The sequence below is a fragment of the Oncorhynchus gorbuscha genome, linkage group LG10 (genome assembly GCF_021184085.1).
Source record: "Oncorhynchus gorbuscha isolate QuinsamMale2020 ecotype Even-year linkage group LG10, OgorEven_v1.0, whole genome shotgun sequence".
Classification (NCBI taxonomy): domain Eukaryota; kingdom Metazoa; phylum Chordata; class Actinopteri; order Salmoniformes; family Salmonidae; genus Oncorhynchus; species Oncorhynchus gorbuscha.
Window position 1 is genome coordinate 14,744,384 of NC_060182.1, and position 25,000 is coordinate 14,769,383.

At 43.7% G+C, this 25,000-nt stretch overlaps 1 protein-coding gene across 1 annotated transcript in view; it reads right to left on the reverse strand.

The window, feature by feature from the left end:
- The window catches only part of cacna2d3a (calcium channel, voltage-dependent, alpha 2/delta subunit 3a), a 442,979-nt gene that overhangs the window by 356,161 nt on the left and 61,818 nt on the right, over positions 1-25,000 (reverse strand). Inside the window, exon 3 of the mRNA XM_046364965.1 lies at positions 17,091-17,207. Within this exon, the coding sequence (XP_046220921.1) occupies positions 17,091-17,207 (117 nt within the window). The remainder of the gene's footprint in view (positions 1-17,090; positions 17,208-25,000) is intronic.

Below are 25,000 nucleotides of genomic sequence, written 5' to 3' on the forward strand. Positions count from 1 at the left end.
AGTCTAGAGAGGCTAGAGACTCAGGGTAGAGAGTCAGTGTAGAGACTCAGGGTAGAGAGTCAGTGTAGAGACTCAGGGTAGAGAGTCAGTGTTGAGACTCAGGGTAGAGAGGCAGGGCTAGAGAGTCAGGGCTAGTGACTCAGGGTAGAGAATCAGGGTAGAGAGTGTGGCAGTCAGCCAAACATTTAAGTAGGCAAACAATTGTAGACTAAAATCATTCCAATTAGTGATGTGCAGTTTGCGAACGATTCGTTATTTTTTTACAACTACTTACTGACTTACTGACTGAGGGGGATTATGTTTTTGTTAGTTTAAGTCGTTGCTAGTGCTGGCTGCAATGAGTCATACAGCAGGAATCATATATGCTTCTTCGCCTCAGCTGCTCCAGAGACATATACACTACCGGTCAAACGGTTTAGAACACCTACTCATTCATTACCGGTCAAACAGTTTAGAACACCTACTCATTCATTACCGGTCAAACGGTTTAGAACACCTACTCATTCATTACCGGTCAAACGGTTTAGAACACCTACTCATTCATTACCGGTCAAACGGTTTAGAACACCTACTCATTCATTACCGGTCAAACGGTTTACAACACCTACTCATTCATTACCGGTCAAACGGTTTAGAACACCTACTCATTCATTACCGGTCAAACGGTTTAGAACACCTACTCATTCATTACCGGTCAAACGGTTTAGAACACCTACTCATTCATTACCGGTCAAACGGTTTAGAACACCTACTCATTCATTACCGGTCAAACAGTTTAGAACACCTACTCATTCATTACCGGTCAAACGGTTTAGAACACCTACTCATTCATTACCGGTCAAACGGTTTAGAACACCTACTCATTCATTACCGGTCAAACGGTTTAGAACACCTACTCATTCATTACCGGTCAAACGGTTTAGAACACCTACTCATTCATTACCGGTCAAACGGTTTACAACACCTACTCATTCACTACCGGTCAAACGGTTTACAACACCGGTAATGAATGGGTAGGTGTTGTAAAACCTTTGGCCGGTAATGAATGAGTAGGTGTTGTAAAACCTTTGGCCGGTAATGAATGAGTAGGTGTTGTAAAACCTTTGGCCGGTAATGAATGAGTAGGTGTTGTAAAACCTTTGGCCGGTAATGAATGGGTAGGTGTTGTAAAACCTTTGGCCGGTAATGAATGAGTAGGTGTTGTAAAACCTTTGGCCGGTAATGTGCGCAGGAAAATAGATCTGCAGGCAGCATAGAGAAGAAACGGTTTCAAAATAATCATTGATCACATGGTGCAAGAATTCATGTAATTAGTTAATTATTGAATGTTATTATGGACACACTTTTGTGGAACCAAAACATACACAGCCTCTGCTCAACAAACTCAAACTCTAGAATGAATTGTTTGGGGTGCTGCAGTTCAGAAACGATATTGTGCTTATTGCCATCACGGCAGTAAGCGATGCATTCCACCATCAATCCTTCACATTCTAGTCCGGTTGCGGCCACAACTAGACCTTGTTTCAAATGCATCAAGAAATCATCTTATTTGCATGCCTAGCAATCAACAAATGTCCATTGTTTAAAGCACACTTTGCAATCACAAATAACAGCTCCAATAATCCCCCTATGTTGAACATCATGTGAACAAGGGTTTTGTAGATTCATGACTCTTTCGAGGTTTCAGTTCATTGTTGGCCAATAAGGGGTTCTTCCTGCCCCATGTGGTGATAGCCAGGGGTTCATTGGATTGGGGTTCATTGAATTGGGCATGCAGGAGGTGGGAAGCCACCCTTTTTTTGGTGACCAATCGAAACCAAAAGCTCTTTTTTGGTGACCAATCGAAACCAAAAGCTCTTTTTTTGGTGACCAATCGAAACCAAAAGCTATTTTTTTGCTTTTAAATTATAGGTTGTGATAGCTTTAGGCCTAATTGTTCATTTCATTCAGTCGTCAATCGCCCAGTAGGCTAGTGCATTTTTGGTTTCAGGTAAAATATTGGTATGAACATAAACACAACTGAACTCTCTATTTAGGGGATATTGTTCTGTTTTTGGTTTCGAAGACAATAACAATTGTAGGCTATCACAAATGTGCATTTGTAACAGTAAAGCTTCCGTCCCTCTCCTCGCCCCTACCTGGGCTCAAACAACGGACGCTCTCTACACATCGACAACAGCCACCCTCGAAGCATCTTTACCCGTCGCTCACAAAAGCCACGGCCCTTACAGAGCAAGGGGAATAACTACTTCAAGGTCTCAGAGCGATTGACGTCACAGATTGAAATGCTATTAGCGCGCCCCCCTCTATCTAGCTAGCCATTTCAGATCGGGTACACAATTTTTAAAACATTTTTAATTTCACCTTTATTTAACCAGTTAGGCTAGTTGAGAACGAGTTCTCATTTGCAACTGCAACCTGGCCAGAATAGCAATTCGACACATACAACAACACAGAGTTACACATGGAATAAACAAAACATACAGTCAATAATACAGTATAAAAAATAAAACAAAAAATGTATGTACAGTGAGTGCGAATGAGGTAAGTTAAGGGAGTTAAAGCAGTAAATAGGTCATGGTGGTGACGTAATTACAATATAGCAATTAAACGCTGGAATGGTGGATGTGCAGGAGATGATTGTACACGTAGAGATACTGGGGTGCAAAGGAGCAAGTTAAATAAATAAATACAGCATGGGGATGAGGTAGATAGATGGGCTGTTTACAGATGGGCTATGTACAGGTACAGTGATATGTGAGCTGCTCTGGCAGCTGGTGCTTAAAGCTAGTGAGGGAGACATGAGTCTCCAGCTTCAGTGATTTGTGCAGTTCGTTCCAGTCATTGGCAGCAGAGAACTGGAAGGAAAGTTGACCAAAGGAGGAATTAGCTTAGGGGGTGACCAGTGAGATATACCTGCTGGAGCGTGTGCTACGAGTGGGTGCTGCTATGGTGACCAGTGAGCTGAGATAAGGCGTTACTTTACCTAACAGAGACTTGAAGATAACCTGTAGCCAGTGGGTTTGGCGACGAGTATGAAGCGAGGGCCAACCAACGAGAGCGTACAGGTAGTGTATGGGGCTTTGGTGACAAAACAGATGGCACTGTGATAGACTGCATCCAGTTTGTAGAGTAGAGTGTTGGAGGCTATTTTATAGATGACATCACCGATGTCGAGGATCGGTAGAATAGTCAGTTTTACGAGGGTATGTTTGGCAGCATGAGTAAAGGATGCGTTGTTGCGATATAGGAAGCCAATTCTAGATTTACTAGAATCACTTTTGTGATTTGTTTTGTGTTTACCAGCATTTGTAACTTGAGTGCGATAATTACCTGTACAAAACAGTTCATCTGATAATGTTTTCTTCATGGTGATGGAAAGTCTAAAGGTCACAGGAGGTTGGTGGCACCTTAATTGGGGAGAATGGGCCCGTGGTAATGACTGGAGTGGAATTAGCGGAATGGTGCCAAATACATCAAACACATGGTTTCCATGGTTTCCATGTGTTTGATGCCATTCCATCTGCTCCGTTCTGGACATTATTATGAGCCGTTCTCCCCTCAGCAGCCTTCTGCAGTACAGGTACAAACCTAGATGACCAGCCTATGTGCAATACAGCAATGTACATTTACATAAAGTGGTTTCTAAGGCTGGTTCAAAGTTATTTGATCAATAACATATATAATTTGATGGAATGTTTTGTGTCTTTGCCCATAACTTTGCACCTTCTGATGTAAATGTTGGAGTACAGGGTTTTGTTCTTTCTGGATTCCATTAGAATGTCAATAGCAGAGAAAGGGACAAGGACACTCTTACAATTCCAACTATTGGATCCTGCACGGTACTGCTCTTAATTATACAACTACCTTTTTTTGCCAAAGCGGAGATGCTGAAAACAAGTTTTTGCCGGCGCTGCGAACATCTATACGGTCTGCTAATACAAATAAAGGACCAGTGCACTACTTTGGTGAAAAAATCTATTTCACCACCATCAATTTTTTAAATATATATATTTAGTTAATTATTATTTTTCAGGGGGTGCTGCAGCACCCTCAGCTGCCCTACTTCCTGCAGCTATGATCCTCTGCCAGCATCCCTAATCCCCACCTGAAGCCTGCATGTCTCTGGATGAATGCTCTTCCACCTCTCACTCTATCAGTCTAGTTTGTCCATCTTCCTGAATTCAAATGAGATATTCTAACAGACACATTTTTCTGGTAAAACATCATTAAATATTAAGTTATTTAGCTATAGAGGATGTATACAACTGCTTTATATAATGAACACCCAGATAGTGCAACTGCTGCTTAGGCAAAACTATAATATCAGACAGAGACTAGTTGGCCCGGGAAAAAACATACGTGCGATGCCTCATAGTTGGCTACTATGTCGCCATATCAATATTCCCAGAGCCACCTTGATGATACAAAATGTTTCAATATTCTCAGAGCCACCTTGTTGATACAAAATGTTTCAATATTCTCAGAGCCACCTTGATGATACAAAATGTTTCAATATTCTCAGAGCCACCTTGATGATACAAAATGTTTCAATATTCTCAGAGCCACCTTGATGATACAAAATGTTTCAATATTCTCAAAGCCACCTAGATGAAACAAAATGTTTCAATATTCTCAGAGCCACCTTGATGATACAAAATGTTTCAATATTCCCAGAGCCACCATGATGATACAAAATGTTTCAATATTCTCAGAGCCACCATGATGATACAAAATGTTTCAATATTCTCAGAGCCACCTTGATGATACAAAATGTTTCAATATTCCCAGAGCCACCTTGATGATACAAAATGTTTCAATATTCTAAGAGCCACCTTGATGATACAAAATGTTTCAATATTCTCAGAGCCACCTTGTTGATACAAAATGTTTCAATATTCTCAGAGCCACCTTGTTGATACAAAATGTTTTAATATTCTCAGAACCACCTTGTTGATACAAAATGTTTCAATATTCTCAGAACCACCTTGATGATACAAAATGTTTCAATATTCTCAGAGCCACCTTGATGATACAAAATTACATTTACATTACATTTACATTTAAGTCATTTAGCAGACGCTCTTATCCTCAGAGCCACCTAGATGATACAAAATGTTTCAATATTCTCAGAGCCACCTAGATGATACAAAATGTTTCAATATTCTCAGAGCCACCTTGATGATACAAAATGTTTCAATATTTTCAGAGCCACCTAGATGATACAAAATGTTTCAATATTCTCAAAGCCACCTAGATGAAACAAAATGTTTCAATATTCTCAGAGCCACCTTGATGATACAGAATGTTTCAATATTCTCAGAGCCACCTAGATGAAACAAAATGTTTCAATATTCTCAGAGCCACCTTGGTAAAATGTTTCAAAATTCTCAGAGCCACCTTGATGATACAAAATGTTTCAATATTCTCAGAGCCACCTTGATGATACAAAATGTTTCAATATTCTCAGAGCCACCTTGATGATACAAAATGTTTCAATATTCTCAGAGGCACCTAGATGATACAAAATGTTTCAATATTCTCAAAGCCACCTAGATGAAACAAAATGTTTCAATATTCTCAGAGCCACCTTGATGATACAAAATGTTTCAATATTCTCAGATGATACAAAAGCCACCTAGATGAAACATATTTTACTAGATGATACAAAATTTCAATATTTCAGAGCCATTTGATACAAAATGTTTCAATATTCTCAGAGATGATACAAAATGTTTTACAAATTGGAAACAAAATGTTTCAATATTCTCAGAGCCACCTTGGTAAAATGTTTCAAAATTCTCAGAGCCACCTTGATGATACAAAATGTTTCAATATTCTCAGAGCCACCAATAAGATACAAAATGTTTCAATATTCTCAGAGCCACCTTGATGATACAAAATGTTTCAATATTCTCAGAGCCACCTTGATGATACAAAATGTTTCAATATTCTCAGAGCCACCTTGATGATACAAAATGTTTCAATATTCTCAGAGGCACCTAGATGATACAAAATGTTTCAATATTCTCAGAGCCACCTAGATGATACAAAATGTTTCAATATTATCAGAGCCTCCTAGATGAAACAAAATGTTTCAATATTCTTAGAGCCAACTAGATGATACAAAATGTTTCAATATTCTCAGAGCCACCTTGGTAAAATGTTTCAATATTCCCAGAGCCACCATGATGATACAAAATGTTTCAATATTCTCAGAGCCACCATGATGATACAAAATGTTTCAATATTCTCAGAGCCACCTTGATGATACAAAATGTTTCAATATTCTCAGAGCCACCTTGATGATACAAAATGTTTCAATATTCTCAGAGCCACCTTGATGATACAAAATGTTTCAATATTCTCAGAGCCACCTAGATGATACAAAATGTTTCAATATTCTCAGAGCCACCTTGATGATACAAAATGTTTCAATATTCTTAGAGCCACCTAGATGATACAAAATGTTTCAATATTCTCAGAGCCAACTTGATGATAAAAATGTTTCAATATTCTCAGAGCCACCATGATGATACAAAATGTTTCAATATTCTCAGAGCCACCTTGTTGATACAAAATGTTTCAATATTCTCAGAGCCACCTTGTTGATACAAAATGTTTCAATATTCTCAGAGCCACCTTGATGATACAAAATGTTTCAATATTCTCAGAGCCACCTTGTTGATACAAAATGTTTCAATATTCTCAGAGCCACCTTGTTGATACAAAATGTTTCAATATTCTCAGAAACACCTTGTTGATACAAAATGCTTCAATATTCTCAGAGCCACCTTGATGATACAAAATGTTTCAATATTCTCAGAGGCACCTAGATGATACAAAATGTTTCAATATTCTCAGAGCCACCTAGATGATACAAAATGTTTCAATATTATCAGAGCCTCCTAGATTAAACAAAATGTTTCAATATTCTTAGAGCCAACTAGATGATACAAAATGTTTCAATATTCTCAGAGCCACCTTGGTAAAATGTTTCAATATTCCCAGAGCCACCATGATGATACAAAATGTTTCAATATTCTCAGACCCACCATGATGATACAAAATGTTTCAATATTCTCAGAGCCACCTTGATGATACAAAATGTTTCAATATTCTCAGAGCCACCTAGATGATACAAAATGTTTCAATATTCTCAGAGCCACCTTGATGATACAAAATGTTTCAATATTCTCAAAGCCACCTAGATGATACAAAATGTTTCAATATTCTCAGAGCCACCTTGATGATAAAAATGTTTCAATATTCTCAGAGCCACCATGATGATACAAAATGTTTCAATATTCTCAGAGCCACCTTGTTGATACAAAATGTTTCAATATTCTCAGAGCCACCTTGTTGATACAAAATGTTTCAATATTCTCAGAGCCACCTTGATGATACAAAATGTTTCAATATTCTCAGAGCCACCTTGTTGATACAAAATGTTTCAATATTCTCAGAGCCACCTTGTTGATACAAAATGTTTCAATATTCTCAGACACACCTTGTTGATACAAAATGCTTCAATATTCTCAGAGCCACCATGATGATACAAAATGTTTCAATATTCTCAGAGCCGCCTTGATGATACAAAATTACATTTACATTACATTTACATTGAAGTCATTTAGCAGACGCTCTTATCCTCAGAGCCACCTAGATGATACAAAATGTTTCAATATTCTCAGAGCCACCTTGTTGATACAAAATGTTTCAATATTCTCAGAGCCACCTTGTTGATACAAAATGCTTCAATATTCTCAGACACACCTTGTTGATACAAAATGCTTCAATATTCTCAGAGCCACCTTGATGATACAAAATGTTTCAATATTCTCAGAGCCACCTTGATGATACAAAATTACATTTACATTACATTTACATTGAAGTGATTTAGCAGACGCTCTTATCCTCAGAGCCACCTAGATGATACAAAATGTTTCAACATTCTCAGAGCCACCTAGATGATACAAAATGTTTCAATATTCTCAGAGCCACCTTGATGATACAAAATGTTTCAATATTCTCAGAGCCACCTAGATGAAACAAAATGTTTCAATATTCTCAGAGCCACCTAGATGAAACAAAATGTTCCAATATTCTAGGAGCCACCTTGATGATACAAAATGTTTCAATATTCTCAGAGCCACCTAGATGAAACAAAATGTTTCAATATTCTCAGAGCCACCTTGGTAAAATGTTTCAATATTCTCAGAGCCACCTTGATGATACAAAATGTTTCAATATTCTCAGAGCCACCAATAAGATACAAAATGTTTCAATATTCTCAGAGCCACCTTGATGATACAAAATGTTTCAATATTCTCAGAGCCACCTTGATGATACAAAATGTTTCAATATTCTCAGAGCCACCTTGATGATACAAAATGTTTCAATATTCTCAGAGGCACCTAGATGATACAAAATGTTTCAATATTCTCAGAGCCACCTAGATGATACAAAATGTTTCAATATTCTCAGAGCCACCAATAAGATACAAAATGTTTCAATATTCTCAGAGCCACCTTGATGATACAAAATGTTTCAATATTCTCAGAGCCACCTTGATGATACAAAATGTTTCAATATTCTCAGAGCCACCTTGATGATACAAAATGTTTCAATATTCTCAGAGGCACCTAGATGATACAAAATGTTTCAATATTCTCAGAGCCACCTAGATGATACAAAATGTTTCAATATTATCAGAGCCTCCTAGATGAAACAAAATGTTTCAATATTCTTAGAGCCAACTAGATGATACAAAATGTTTCAATATTCTCAGAGCCACCTTGGTAAAATGTTTCAATATTCCCAGAGCCACCATGATGATACAAAATGTTTCAATATTCTCAGAGCCACCATGATGATACAAAATGTTTCAATATTCTCAGAGCCACCTTGTTGATGCACATTGCTTCACTACTCACATAATGTTTTCCTTCCCTGGCAAATATTGCAGACGGGCAAATGCTAAAATGAGCTGGGCGCTAACATTATGTAGCGCCCAGCATCTTTGAATGCAGCGCAACAAGACAATGTTAGTGGAAAGCGCACGAGACAATGACACTGTCATACTAGGCTGTATGCATCTTTCCTTTAGCAGGGGGTCAGAAACCATTGTCAGTGCCAATTTACAATTGATCCCACCATTTCTAAAGATATGTGTGGCAGTTACGATTTAACTATAAGCCTGTGGCAGGGATCTCCAACCCTGTTCCTGGAGAGCTACCGTCCTGTAGCTTTTCGCTCCAACCCCAATCTAGCGCATCAGATTCTAATAATTAGCTGTTTGATAAGCTGAATCAGGTTAGTTACAACAGGGTTTGGAGTGAAAACCAACAGGTGGGTAGCTCTCCCAACACAGGGTTTGTGTGCCTTGGCCTTCATATTGTAGGTTACCTAACTCTGCCCCAAAAATGTCTAACTGCCCACAAACGGAATAATTCTATAGTTGGCTTTGAGACAGAGGCGCCACGCCACGGAACTATGACTACCTGTACCGAGGCGCTGTCCATTCAGCACCACCCCACGGAACTATGACTACCTGTACCGAGGTGCTGTCCATTCAGCACCACCCCACAGAACTATGACTACCTGTACCGAGGTGCTGTCCATTCAGCACCACCCCACGGAACTATGACTACCTGTACCGAGGTGCTGTCCATTCAGCACCACCTGACGGAACTATGACTACCTGTACCGAGGTGCTGTCCATTCAGCACCACCCCACGGAACTATGACTACCTGTACCGAGGTGCTGTCCATTCAGCACCACCCCACGGAACTATGACTACCTGTACCGAGGTGCTGTCCATTCAGCACCACCCCACGGAACTATGACTACCTGTACCGAGGTGCTGTCCATTCAGCACCACCCCATGGAACTATGACTACCTGTACCGAGGTGCTGTCCATTCAGCACCACCTGACGGAACTATGACTACCTGTACCGAGGTGCTGTGCGTTCAGCACCACCCCACGGAACTATGACTACCTGTACCGAGGTGCTGTCCATTCAGCACCACCCCACGGAAATATGACTACCTGTACCGAGGTGCTGTCCATTCAGCACCACCCCACGGAACTATGACTACCTGTACCGAGGTGCTGTGCATTCAGCACCACCCCACAGAACTATGACTACCTGTACCGAGGTGCTGTCCATTCAGCGGTGCTGAATTACGGACATGGTTTAAATGTGTAGATTTTCCTTTTGTATTTTGTGATTTTCGTCATTCTTTGGTCGATTACAGATTACATGCCTAAATAAGTCCTTTGAAATGCATGTGTAGGATTTATTTGGCAGATTGCATTCGGGTCAGCTGTGTTTTGCTTCAGTAACTTTTCCATTGATGTAAGCATTTGAAATCAGCCTTGTTGTGACCTGATACTGTGTATTACAGTTTTCTCAGTCGCTTTGGTGCATTTCTTAGATCAAAAGTGCAATTCTTGAAACTACTTGTACAAATTCCAAATCATCTCGTCACTTGTGCACATCATTAAAGCAATTTCTTATTCCTTCTGAGCAAATTGAAATTGATAATGTACAAGTGTCAGCTTTTTTCCACATTATCAATTGCTCATGTCATGTTGATCAACATGTAGTAGATGGTTCTCTGTTGAATAGTCTTACCCCTCAAAACATCTAGGCATTAGTTCCTTGCATAAGCCATAATATGCAAAATTGTTGAACTATTTGTCATAAACTGTCAAGCATAGTTTTACACATTTCTATTAGACCTTTTGTACAAAAACGTGAATTGATGAATCGTGCAGGTGAAATTGACCCTCACTCATGAAGGAATGTAAAGTGTTAGTTCAACCAACAATCAACCAGTTGTCTAAATTTCTCAAAGGTGCATCTCATGAAGAATCAATTGGCAAGCATATATATATATTATTTCCAATAAAGGATGGACCAGGAAATGAACAGGGTCAACAGCCAAGAGGAGGAGGAAGAAGAGGAGCAAGGATGCATGGTGGAAGGCAAAACAGAGGAAGAGGCAGAAGAGGACATAGGCTCTACCCGGCACAGCCAGAAGAGGACTGGCCACCCCACATAGCCTGGTTCCTCTCCACCCGGCACAACCAGAAGAGGACTGGCCACCCCACATAGCCTGGTTCCTCTCCACCCGGCACAGCCAGAAGAGGACTGGCCACCCCACATAGCCTGGTTCCTCTCTAGGTTTCTAATCTCCACCCGGCACAGCCAGAAGAGGACTGGCCACCCCACATAGCCTGGTTCCTCTCTAGGTTTCTAATCTCCACCCGGAACAGCCAGAAGAGGACTGGCCACCCCACATAGCCTGGTTCCTCTCTAGGTTTATAATCTCCACCTGGCACAGCCAGAAGAGGACTGGCTCCCCACATAGCCTGGTTCCTCTCGGTTTCTTCCTAGGTTTTGGCCTTTCTAGGGAGTTTTTCCTAGCCACCGTGCTTCTACATCTGCATTGCTTGCTGTTTGGGGTTTTAGGCTGGGTTTCTGTACAGCACTTTGAGATATCAGCTGATGTACGTAGGGCTATATAAATACATTTGATTTGATTTGATTTAGGCGCATATCTGATGACATAAGGGCCACTATTGTAGACCATGTTGTCAATCATGGCCTTACAATGGCTGAGGCGGGTCGAAGGGTGCAGTCGAATATTGGGAGATCAACCGTGTCCTCAATAGTTCAAACGTTTTGAAGAGAGAACAGGTATGTCCACCAAGGTACAGTGCACTTTAACTGTATATAAGCAGTATACTGTATACTTCCTACAATGCTTCATATTACAGTAGTCCACTTGTATTTCACAGCATACAGAAATATACTCTATATAGATACATACTGCACCTTACATGCACCCACCTGTATGTTTTACAGTAAAATGCGTGTTCGCATAGTTTTTGTGAAAGTGTGCGATGCATCACTGCATTTCCCCACATAGGACTGACTGCAAGATTACCTCAAACCGGTGGCAGAGGACGCCTTTTCACACCTCAACAGGAGGAGGCTATTTGCACCATGGTCCAAGCAAACAATGCCATGAGACTCAGGGAAATACAAAGGACCATTATAGAAGACAACGATGTCTTTGAAAACATCCATACGGTTAGCATCTCAACCATCGACAGGGTGCTGCATAGAAACCAGATGAGTATGAAACAGCTGTACCATGTACCATTCCAAAGGAATGAGGACAGAGTTAAGGAGCTACGGTACCAGTATGTACAGGTAAAATATATATCTATGTAACTACTTTACAGCAACATTTTATAGTGATACATAGTACAGTAAGCATAAACTGCACACATTTCCATTGCTGTGGAAGGAACATGTAATATATGTACATGTTATGTCACTCTTCCTTACCAAAACAAATTCAACTGTGTGTTCTGGGATATAGCGTATAATGGAGTTGGAATCAAGTTAACCCTCCCAAATGCAGAAGGCGGGGTCGGAATATCATCGGTCACAGAGCTACTCTGGATTTGCCAGGCCAACGGGGAGGAAATATCACCATGTGTGCTGCTATTTCGGAGCATGGTGTCCTAACACATATCCCACTTATAGGGCCATACAACACCCAACATCTACTCAACTTTTTAGAGACTCTCTACAGGGCTCTCATCATCAGGTGTGGGTCTGTTTAGAGAGGATTTGCCAAAGTATGTGGTCATTTGTGATAATGTGAGTTTCCATCGATCAAACATAAGGCAATGGTTTGTGACCCCCCCGAGGATGCTCATAAAATTCCTCCCACCTTATTCACCATTCCTTAAGCAAATTGAGGAGTTATTTTCAGCATGGAGGTGGAAGGTGTACGATCGTCAGCCACACACATAGATGACCCTGCTGGCTGCAATGGATGCAGCATGTGAGGACATCACAGTAGACGCCTGCAGAGGATGGATAAGGCATTCCAAAAGATTCTTTCCACGTTGCATTGGATTGGAAAATATCCGGTGTGATGTGGATTAGAATATGCGGGTCGACAGACAGGAACGTCTGGATGTGTAGAGACAGCACAACAGTGCTGCGGGCAAAGTTATGCCTTAGGGGTGGTTTCTGGTGTTTCTTTCTAATTTAGTTTTTTTTCCTTTGTGCCTCTTGGGTTGTCCAATCTCTTTCAATCAATAACCCACATACAGTAATAAGTAAATAGCACTGTTACAGTTTTTCTCAGTCGCTTTGGTGCATTTCTTAGATCAAAAGTGCAATTATTGATACTACTTGTACAAATTCCAAATCATCTAGTCACTTGTGCACATCATTAAAGCAATTTCTTATTCATTTGGAACAAATTGTAATTGATAATGTACAAGTGTCAGCTTTTTTCCACATTATCAATTGCTCATGTCATGTTGATCAAAATATAGTAAAAAATTGTTGAACTATTTGTCATAAACTGTCAAGCATAGTTTTACACATTTCTATTAGACCTTTTGTACAAAAACGTGAATTGATGAATCGTGCAGGTGAAATTGACCCTCACTCATGAAGGAATGTAAAATGTTAGTTCAACCAGTTGTCTAAATTGCTCAAAGTTGCATCTCATGAAGAATCAATTGGCAAGCATATATAGACAGACCACAACACAGAGTTGCAATTTTCCAATAATGGATGGACCAGGAAACGAACAGGGTCAACAGCCAAGAGGAGGAAGAAGAGGAGCAATGATGCGTGGTGGAAGGCAAAACAGGGGAAGAGGCAGAAGAGGACATAGGGGCCACTATTGTAGACCATGTTGTCAATCATGGCCTTACAATGGCTGAGACGGGTCGAAGGGTGCAGCCGAATATTGGGAGATCAACCGTGTCCTCAATAGTTCAAACGTTTCGAAGAGAGAACAGGTATGTCCACCAATGTACAGTGCACTGTTACTGTATATAAGCAGTATACTGTATACTTCCTACAATGCTTCATATTACAGTAGTCCACTTGTATTTCACAGCATACAGAAATATACTCTATACAGATACATACTGCACCTTACATGCACCCACCTGTATGTTTTACAGTAAAATGTGTGTTCGCATAGTTTTTGTCTATGTGAAAGTATGCGATGCATCACTGCATTTCCCCACATAGGACTGACTGCAAGATTACCTCAAACCGGTGGCAGAGGCCTTTTCACACCTCAACAGGAGGAGGCTATTTGCACCATGGTCCGATTAAACAATGCCATGAGACTCAGGGAAAAGTTGTGCCTTTGGGGTGGTTTTCTGTGTTTCTTTCTAATTTAGTTGTTTTTCCTTTGTGCCCCTTGGGTTGTGCCCCAGTCTCTTTCAATCAATAACCCACATACAGTAATATGTAAATAGTACTGTTGAAATTGATATATGCCATAGAAGTGCAGCCTTGTGCATTTTCAATACAGTAACTGTCATCCAAACTGTAGCCTAAGTTTACATCAGGTAATACGGTCAAAGTACACAGTTACATTGACAACATGCCTAAACATTTTGACGACCTTGTTCGTGAACAATGACTCAATGACTTCATCTGATGACACTGACATGATCATTGGCATGAACATTTACTTTTGAGAGATGTACTAAGGATTTTTAGTGACTGACTAGCTTTAGAAACATATCCATTGTATAGTGCAGTTTGTACAAATTGTTCTGAGAAATGCACTTGTTATTTTGCACATGTTAGGGATGATGTGAAAAAATGCACCAAAGCGACTGAGAAAAACTGTAAGCCTCTATTTCACGTTGCACTGTGTGTGCCCTTCCATAGGTAAATCAATGAGGTTGAGTAGTGGTTGACATTGAACACACGGTTCCACAGTCGTGATATTGTGGTGATCTTCAATGGCCGTTCCACAGTCCTTTAAACCTGATATTGTGGTGATCATCAATGGCCGTTCCACAGTCCTTTAAACCTGATATTGTGGTGATCATCAATGGCCGTTCCACAGTCCTTTAAACCTGATATTGTGGTGATCATCAATGGCCGTTCCACAGTCCTTTAAACCTGATATTGTGGTGATCATCAATGGCCCTTCCACAGTCCTTTAAACCTGATATTGTGGTGATCATCAATGGCCGTTCCACAGACCTTTAAACCTGATATTGTGGTGATCATCAATGGCCGTTCCACAGACCTTTAAACCTGATATTGTGGTGATCATCAATGGCCGTTCCACAGACCTTTAAACCTGATATTGTGGTGATCATCAATGGCTGAAATATCAGGTTTAAAGGTCTGTGGAACGGCGATTGAAGATCATCACAATATCAGATTTAAATCTCTGTGGAACGGCCATTGAAGATCAACACAATATTAGATTTAAATCACTGTGGAATGGACATTAATGATCATGAATGGCTGGGGTCATTTTGTTTGTTGTTGCTGTTCTCCAAATATAATTGTAGTGTATTTAAATTGTGTAGACATACAGTAAATGAGCTTCAACTTCCCAAAAGGTCCTGCCGTACCCCTAGGTTTAGCTGAACTACATAACAAAAACTACATGACCTGTCAGCAACGGGTGTGGCTGAAATAGCCGAATCCACTAATGTGAACCTACACACACACACGCACGCACGCACGCACGCACGCACGCACGCACACACACACACACACACACACACACACACACACACACACACACACTCAGATAGAAATCCAATTTCTGTTAACAGCAGCATGTAAGCTCTGATAGGATCTATCACCTGCAGCTATAAAAGCAGAGAGTCGTGGTTCCATCCTTCACTACCCCTCCCTCCCCATTAAACACACACACACAGCTCCTAAATCTGTCCCAAAGTGGCCTCTTAGATAGTTGGGATAGAGAGGATCAATAGAGTGACACAGACACCAAGGGATGGATGGCTGGCTGGATGGACGGCTGGATGGGTGGATAGATAGATAGATAGATAGATAGATAGATAGATAGATAGATAGATAGATAGATAGATAGATAGATAGATAGATAGATAGATAGATAGATAGATAGATAGATAGATAGATAGATAGATGGCTCTCAGCTTCACAGAGAGAGAGAGAGAGAGAGAGGTGTTTGTTGTTGCGGAATTAAGTGAGTTCATTCTTACAAGGTAAAGTTCATTGAGTCAGCATAAACTGGTAGACACCGTATTACAGTTATGCAATCCATCATAATCACCATACTGTATGGTCTCTGATGTGGTTACATGCTGCTGTATGTTGCAAACTCAACTAGCTCTCAGTCTCACGCCAGAATTAGACGTTCTTCCATGTTTCTCAAATGTCAAATTTCGAACGGTTTAAGGTTTAAGTTCAGGCATTAACTCAGAAATGTTAAGGCTAGTCATTAACTATGACTGTTTAAGGTTTGGGATAGGCTTAAATCAGAAATGTTAAGGCTAGTCATTAACTATGACTGTTTAAGGTTTGGGATAGGCTTAAATCAGAAATGTTAAGGCTAGTCATTAACTATGACTGTTTAAGGTTTGGGATAGGCTTAAATCAGAAATGTTAAGGCTAGTCATTAACTATGACTGTTTAAGGTTTGGGATAGGCTTAAATCAGAAATGTTAAGGCTAGTCATTAACTATGACTGTTTAAGGTTTGGGATAGGCTTAAATCAGAAATGTTAAGGCTAGTCATTAACTATGACTGTTTAAGGTTTGGGATAGGCTTAAATCAGAAATGTTAAGGCTAGTCATTAACTATGACTGTTTAAGGTTTGGGATAGGCTTAAATCAAAAATGTTAAGGCTAGTCATTAACTATGACTGTTTAAGGTTTGGGATAGGCTTAAATCAAAAATCTACTTTCTATTTCTGAATTTGAACTGTCAACCTTTAGAATCAGAGGCAGATGGTTCTGCCCATCCACCACGCTCTAGCAAAACCAAAACCTACTTGAAGGTAACAGCGCTCGCTGTTGCCCCTAGTGGCCGGTTTCCACGTCATCTCCCAAAGTCCTCAGACAGGGATGGACGTTGAATACTGACTTGTATCCAGGGTGACCTGACTGTGTAAACTGGTTTGAACAGGTCCAGTGTGTTCAGTCTCTAACAATTATTATATTTCCGCTGTTCCAGTAGTGCAGAATTGACTTGACTGACTCAGTAGACTTGACAGTTGACTTGACTGACTCACCTTCATGGCTTCAGACTTCTTGTGGAACATCTCCTCCATGTTCTCAGCCAGCTTCTTCACCAACCTCAATCCATCTATCTCTTCTACACGCACTGCTCGCTCAAACTCCTTATACTTCTGTAAGAAACACACGTACACACACATATGACCTCATTACACACATTGCAGCCAGAACATTTGTAAGAAAACACACAAAATCAGAAAATGCATTCAAATGTAATGTATTTATATAATTTGACCAACAACGTAACCTAACTAACTCAAATGGCAACCACAAAACCCGTTCCAACCCCAGCCAGTGACATATCGACCCCACCAACACACATGCACGCACACACATGCACACTTAGCAAAGCATTATCTTTGCACACACACACAGCATAAATCAGGCCTCACCATGTCCAGTGACCACATCAGCTCTGTTAAATCTCATTACTGTGTAACAGTGGGGTGCTTACATTCACCACCAACCTCACTGGGGCGGTGATATTAAGTAGTAATAATTCCAGCACTTGTACATGCCACAAACTCTCAGCCCACACACACACACACACACACACACACACACACACACACACACACACACACACACACACACACACACACACACACACACACACACACACACAGACAGACAGACAGACAGACAGACAGACAGACAGACAGACAGACAGACAGACAGACAGACAGACAGACAGACAGACAGACAGACAGACAGACAGGCAGGCAGGCAGGCAGGCAGGCAGGCAGGCAGGCAGGCAGGCAGGCAGGCAGGCAGGCAGGCAGGCAGGCAGGCAGGCAGGCAGGCAGGCAGGCAGGCAGGCAGGCAGACAGACAGACAGACAGACAGACAGACAGACAGACAGACAGACAGACAGACAGACAGACAGACAGACAGACAGACAGACAGACAGACAGACAGACAGACAGACAGACAGACAGACAGACAGACAGACAGACTCTGTGCCTGGTTGGAACGTGTTTTTCTAAAGATCATCTGAGGAATAATGTTTCCCTGCGGAGCTGAGGGCGGCTGTGTTTGAGTCTCAAGGGGATTTAATGGAAGATTACCGGGGTATCAAATGGCACTGGCCTCTCTAATGTTCTGCCAAAGGGCTTAGACGCAACGCTCTCATGCCATCCTATAGCTACCCAGAGAAGGAAGGGATGACATCGAGATGAAGAGAGAGAGAGAGGATGTCTAGGGTGAGTGAGGACATTTTGGATTTCGTTCATGATCTGCAAATCTGGTCGCCACCAAAAAGGAAAGCAAGAGGAAATGCAACTAAATGAAATGGCTTTACGAGTAAGACACCCACTGTGTCGGCTGCTGCTGCCCAACAGAAAGACTGCAGAGTGAGAGACATAAACATTTACTCCTGTTCATTGTAGAGTGAATTCTCGTAGGAGTCTATAGTTTTGTTTAATGTTGTATTAGTGTATGTAAGTTGTCCTGTCTGAAACGTTGTTCCTCCTGCTGCTATTGGACCAGGTCTCTCTTGAAAAAAAAGACGTTCTCTCAATGAGAAAAACCTGTATAAATAAAGGTTAAATAAAATAAGAAAATGGTAATGTCAATTGTGCCGTGGTATTTCCTTTTGAGTATATTATCCCTGTGCATTGAGCATTTACCTGTTTAAAGGTGACAAAGGTTGAGGGCAGGTCCTTATACAATAAAATAATAACTGAGACACGTAACATAGCGCTCGGGTCAGTTGTAGAACGGGTAACTAGCAACGGGCTGGTGATAAACAGCAAAAAAACGAAAAGCAGAATTTTGGGGACAAATCACTCGCTCAACACTAAACCATTAGATCTATTATTGAATAATGTGGCTATTGAGCAAGTTGGAGACTAAACTACTGGGTGTAACCCTAGGTGGGCAAGCCTTCGTCGTCAAAACATATAGACTCAATGGTTGCTAAAATGAGAAGAGGTCTCACCATGATAGTGCTTTTCTCTGATCCTTGACATCTCAGTCGACCAGACAGGTCCTACAGGCCCTAGTTTAGTCATGTGTAGTTTCACCTTGACTACTGCCCAGCTGTGGGGTCATGTGTAGTTTCACCTTGACTACTGCCCAGCTGTGGGGTCATGTGTAGTTTCACCTTGACTACTGCCCAGCTGTGGGGTCATGTGTAGTTTCACCTTGACTACTGCCCAGCTGTGGGGTCATGTGCGGCACAGAAGGACAAAGGTCAATTGCAGTTGGTCCAGAAGGGAATGTGTCGGTAACATGCATGTCAGTCTCTCCTGGCTCAAAATTTAGGAGAGATTGACTGCATCACTATTGGTCTTTGTGTGAGGTGTTGACATGTTGAAGCATCACTATTGGTCTTTGTGTGAGGTGTTGACATGTTGAAGCATCACTATTGGTCTTTGTGTGAGGTGTTGACATGTTGAAGCATCACTATTGGTCTTTGTGTGAGGTGTTGACATGTTGAAGCATCACTATTGGTCTTTGTGTGATGTTGAAGTGTTGACATGTTGAAGCATCACTATTGGTCTTTGTGTGAGGTGTTGACATGTTGAAGCATCACTATTGGTCTTTGTGTGAGGTGTTGACATGTTGAAGCATCACTATTGGTCTTTGTGTGAGGTGTTGACATGTTGAAGCATCACTATTGGTCTTTGTGTGAGGTGTTGACATGTTGAAGGCACCGATCTGTCTGTTCAAGTAGTTGGCACACAGTTCGGACACTCATCAGTACAACACACGACATGCAACCAGAGGTCTCTTCACAGTCCCCAGGTCCAGAACAGAGGTTGGGAAACACACAGTATTAAATAGAGCCATGACTTCATGGAACTCTCCGCAGCCCCAAGTTACTCAATCTAGCAATAAAACCAGTTAAAACCAGATAAAAGAACACCTTACTGCACAAAGGGGACTGTGAAGAGACAGACATTTGATATATCTTGTATTGTCATTTGCACTGCATTATGTATTAGACCTAGATAGTGTGTATGTACAGATATGTAGGATATGTGTGATGTTTTAAATGTATGTATTTCAGTCCTTGACTAATAATATCCTGTACTGTGTCATCTTTCATGTGGACCCCAGGAAGAGTAGCTGATGCCTTTGCAGAGGCTAATGTGGATCCTAATAAATACCAAAAATACCAATTATACGATGCCTGTGCTCCCTATCTGAGGAGAGCTGTGCTTGAAGTAGCCTAACATGCTGTTACCAAGCTGTTACAGAGTAATGCAAAGTCCTCCAATCGAGATGATTTTACTATTTTGGTCAAGTATGTTTTTGTTGACAACCATTTTGTCAGTATTTCTATATTTTGCGAACCCAACTCTGGATCCAGTCTTCTTATCACCTGCGCTGTAAAATATATACCCAGTATGCACCTGAACCTGAACCTCAGACTCAGTCTTAACTGTTCCTGCTCGACACAAACTAAATAGGCTGAAGATCCTCTATCTTCAGTGGCTGTGTGTACATGTGTGTGTATGCGAATGTGCGCGCATGCTTGTGAGAGAGGAAAAGAGAGTGAAAACTAACTAGGGGGGGGGGGTAGTGGGTGGGGGGTGCATGAAGCAGATTGCTCTTCATGGATCCTCTGATGTAAAATCAGAGAGAGCGAGATGAGGGGATAGGACAAGAGAGGGAGGGAAGGAGAGAAGGAGGGAAAGGGAAGGGGAGAGAGAGGACATAGAGGGAGGGAAGGAGAGAAGGAGGGAAAGGGAAGGGGAGAGAGAGGACATAGAGGGAGGGAAGGAGAGACGGAGGGAAAGGGAAGGGGAGAGAGAGGACATAGAGGGAGGGAAGGAGAGAAGGAGGGAAAGGGAAGGGGAGAGAGAGGACATAGAGGGAGGGAAGGAGAGAAGGAGGGAAAGGGAAGGGGAGAGAGAGGACATAGAGGGAGGGAAGGAGAGAAGGAGGGAAAGGGAAGGGGAGAGAGAGGACATAGAGGGAGGGAAGCTGAGGTCACACAGTGGTGTGAAATACATGCCCTTCTAGCAGGTCAGGGGAGTGATGAAGGACGACAGGGGAAAGAGATGGGTGAGAGGTAGGAGAGGGGACTGGAGAGCTGCTATGAAATATGAGCATCTGCTTAAAACAATACTCCTCAGAGAAAGGTCTTATCACCACCAGAGAGAGACAGCAACAGAGAGAGAGAGAGAGAAAGAGAGAGAAAGAGAGAGAAAGAGAGATCATTTACACACAATCCTCTATTGAGCCAAAAGCTGGATGAGGCAAGAGCTCTGGTAGCCAATTACAGCAGCAACTAACAGCCTTTGTAGCCAATCAAAGTGACTGACCGATGAGTCAGCAGCAAATCACAGTGACAGAGCGAGTGCCAAGCAGCCAATGACACTGACAAATTGACATCTGTGTAGCCAATCACAGTGATGGACTGATGACTGACAGGATGGAGTATATTAGGCATGACAGACAGGCAACCAACCCTCGTCATTTTGCTCCAGCCCTGCTCTAACACACCTGGTAATGGTTGAATTAGCACTCACTATCATAGCATTCAGCTGAGTCACTGGGCTCTGGTCAGTGAGAGGGGAAAGAGGTCTGGTCTGGTCTGGTCTGGTCAGTGAGAGGGGCAAGCGGTCTGGTCTGGTCTTGCCAGTGAGAGGGGCAAGAGGTCTGGTCTGGTCTGGTCAGGTCAGTGAGAGGGGCAAGCGGTCTGGTCTGGTCTGGTCAGTGAGAGGGGCAAGAGGTCTGGTCTGTATTGGTCTGGTCAGTGAGAGGGGCAAGAGGTCTGGTCTGGTCTGGTCAGGTCAGTGAGAGGGGCAAGCGGTCTGGTCTGGTCTGGTCAGTGAGAGGAGCAAGAGGTCTGGTCTGGTCTGGTCAGGTCAGTGAGAGGGGCAAGAGGTCTGGTCTGGTCTGGTCTGGTCAGTGAGAGGGGCAAGCGGTCTGGTCTGGTCTGGTCAGTGAGAGGGGAAAGAGGTCTGGTCTGGTCAGTGAGAGGGGTAAGAGGTCTGGTCTGGTCTTGTCTGCTGTAGTCAGTGAGAGGGGCAAGAGGTCTGGTCTGGTCTTGTCTGTGGTCTGGTCTGGTCTGAGTGAGGGGCAAGAGGTCTAGTCTGGTCTGGTCTGGTCAGGTCAGTGAGAGGGGCAAGAGGTCTGGTCTGGTCTGGTCTGGTCTGTCTGTGTCAGTGAGAGGGCAAGAGGTCTGGTCTGGTCAGTGAGAGGGGCAAGAGGTCTGGTCTGTCTGGTCAGTGAGAGTCTGGGCAGAGAGAGGTCTGGTCTGGTCTCTGGTCTGGTCTGGTCTGGTCTGGTCAGTGAGAGGGGCAAGAGGTCTGGTCTGGTCTTGCCTGCTGTGGTCAGTGAGAGGGGCAAGAGGTCTGGTCTGGTCTTGTCTGCTGTGGTCAGTGAGAGGGGCAAGGGTCAAGTCTGGTCTGGTCTGGTCAGTGGTCTGGTCTGGTCTGGTCTGGGTGAGAGGGGCAAGAGGTCTGGTCTGGTCAGTGAGAGGGGCAAGAGGTCTGGTCTGGTCTGGTCTGGTCAGTGAGAGGGGCAAGTCGGTCTGGTCTGGTGAGATGGTCTGGTCTGTGGTCAGTGAGAGGGGCAAGAGGTCTGGTCTGGTCTTGTCTGGTCAGTGAGAGGGGTAAGAGGGTCTGGTGGTCAGTGAGAGGGCAAGAGGTCTGGTCTGGTCTGGTCTGGTCAGTGAGAGGGGCAAGAGGTCTGGTCTGGTCTGGTCTGTGAGAGGGGTAAGAGGTCTGGTCTGGTCTGGTCTGTCAGTCTGGTCTGGTCTGGTCAGTGAGAGGGGTAAGAGGTCTGGTCTGGTCAGTGAGAGGGCAAGAGGTCTGGTCTGGTCAGTGAGAGGGGTAAGAGGTCTGGTCTTCTCTTGTCTGCTGTGGCCAGTGAGAGGGGTAAGAGGTCTGGTCTGGTCTGCTCTGGTCAGTGAGAGGGGCAAGAGGTCTGGTCTGTCTCTGGTCAGTGAGAGGGGCAAAGAGGTCTGGTCTGGTCAGTGAGAGGGTCAGAGGTCTGGTCTGGTGAGAGGGGCAAGAGGTCTGGTCTGGTCTGGTCTGGTCTGGTCAGTGAGAGGGGCAAGAGGTCTGGTCTGTAAGAGGTCTGGTCTGGGTCTGGTCAGTGAGAGGGGCAAGAGGTCTGGTCTGGTCTGGTCTGGTCAGTGAGAGGGGCAAGGTCTGGTCTGGTCTGGTCTGGTCAGGTCAGTGAGAGGGGCAAGCGGTCTGGTCTGGTCTGGTCTGGTCAGTGAGAGGAGCAAGAGGTCTGGTCTGGTCTGGTCAGGTCAGTGAGAGGGGCAAGAGGTCTGGTCTGGTCTGGTCAGTGAGAGGGGCAAGCGGTCTGGTCTGGTCTGGTCTGGTCAGTGAGAGGGGAAAGAGGTCTGGTCTGGTCAGTGAGAGGGGTAAGAGGTCTGGTCTGGTCTTGTCTGCTGTGGTCAGTGAGAGGGGCAAGAGGTCTGGTCTGGTCTTGTCTGCTGTGGTCAGTGAGAGGGGCAAGAGGTCTAGTCTGGTCTGGTCTGGTCAGGTCAGTGAGAGGGGCAAGAGGTCTGGTCTGGTCTGGTCTGGTCAGTGAGAGGGGCAAGTGGTCTGGTCTGGTCTGGTCTGGTCTGGTCAGTGAGAGGGGCAAGCGGTCTGGTCTGGTATGGTCTGCTGTGGTCAGTGAGAGGAGCAAGAGGTCTGGTCTGCTCTGGTCAGTGAGAGGGGTAAGAGGTCTGGTCTTCTCTTGTCTGCTGTGGCCAGTGAGAGGGGCAAGAGGTCTGGTCTGGTCTGCTCTGGTCAGTGAGAGGGGCAAGAGGTCTGGTCTGGTCTGGTCAGTGAGAGGGGTAAGAGGTCTGGTCTGGTCTTGTCTGCTGTGGTCAGTGAGAGGGGCAAGAGGTCTGGTCTGGTCTTGTCTGCTGTGGTCAGTGAGAGGGGCAAGAGGTCTGGTCTGGTCAGTGAGAGGGGTAAGAGGTCTGGTCTGGTCAGTGAGAGGGGCAAGAGGTCTAGTCTGGTCTGGTCTGGTCAGGTCAGTGAGAGGGGCAAGAGGTCTGGTCTGGTCAGTGAGAGGGGCAAGAGGTCTAGTCTGGTCTGGTCTGGTCAGGTCAGTGAGAGGGGCAAGAGGTCTGGTCTGGTCTGCTGTGGTCAGTGAGAGGGGCAAGAGGTCTGGTCTGGTCTTGTCTGGTCAGTGAGAGGGGCAAGAGGTCTGGTCTGGTCAGTGAGAGGGGCAAGAGGTCTAGACTGGTCTGGTCTGGTCAGGTCAGTGAGAGGGGCAAGAGGTCTAGTCTGGTCTGGTCAGGTCAGTGAGAGGGGCAAGAGGTCTGGTCTGGTCTTGTCTGCTGTGGTCAGTGAGAGGGGTAAGAGGTCTGGTCTGGTCTTGTCTGCTGTGGTCAGTGAGAGGGGTAAGAGGTCTGGTCTGGTCTTGTCTGCTGTGGTCAGTGAGAGGGGCAAGAGGTCTGGTCTGGTCTTCTGTGGTCAGTGAGAGGGGCAAGAGGTCTGGTCTGGTCTGCTGTGGTCAGTGAGAGGGGCAAGAGGTCTAGTCTGGTCTTGTCTGCTGTGGTCAGTGAGAGGGGCAAGAGGTCTGGTCTGGTCTGCTGTGGTCAGTGAGAGAGGCAAGCGGTCTGGTCTGGTCTGGTCTGGTCTGGTCTGGTCAGTGAGAGGGGCAAGCGGTCTGGTCTGGTATGGTCTGCTGTGGTCAGTGAGAGGAGCAAGAGGTCTGGTCTGCTCTGGTCAGTGAGAGGGGCAAGAGGTCTGGTCTGGTCTGGTAAGAGGTCTGTCTGGAGTGAGGGTAAAGTCTGGTCTGGTCTGGTCTGGTCAGTGAGAGGGGTAAGAGGTCTGGTCTGGTCAGTGAGAGGGATAAGAGGTCTGGTCTGGTCACTGAGAGGGGTAAGAGGTCTGGTCTGGTCAGTGAGAGGGGTAAGAGGTCTGGTCTGGTCAGTGAGAGGGGTAAGAGGTCTGGTCTGGTCAGTGAGAGGGTAAGAGGTCTGGTCTGGTCTGTCAGT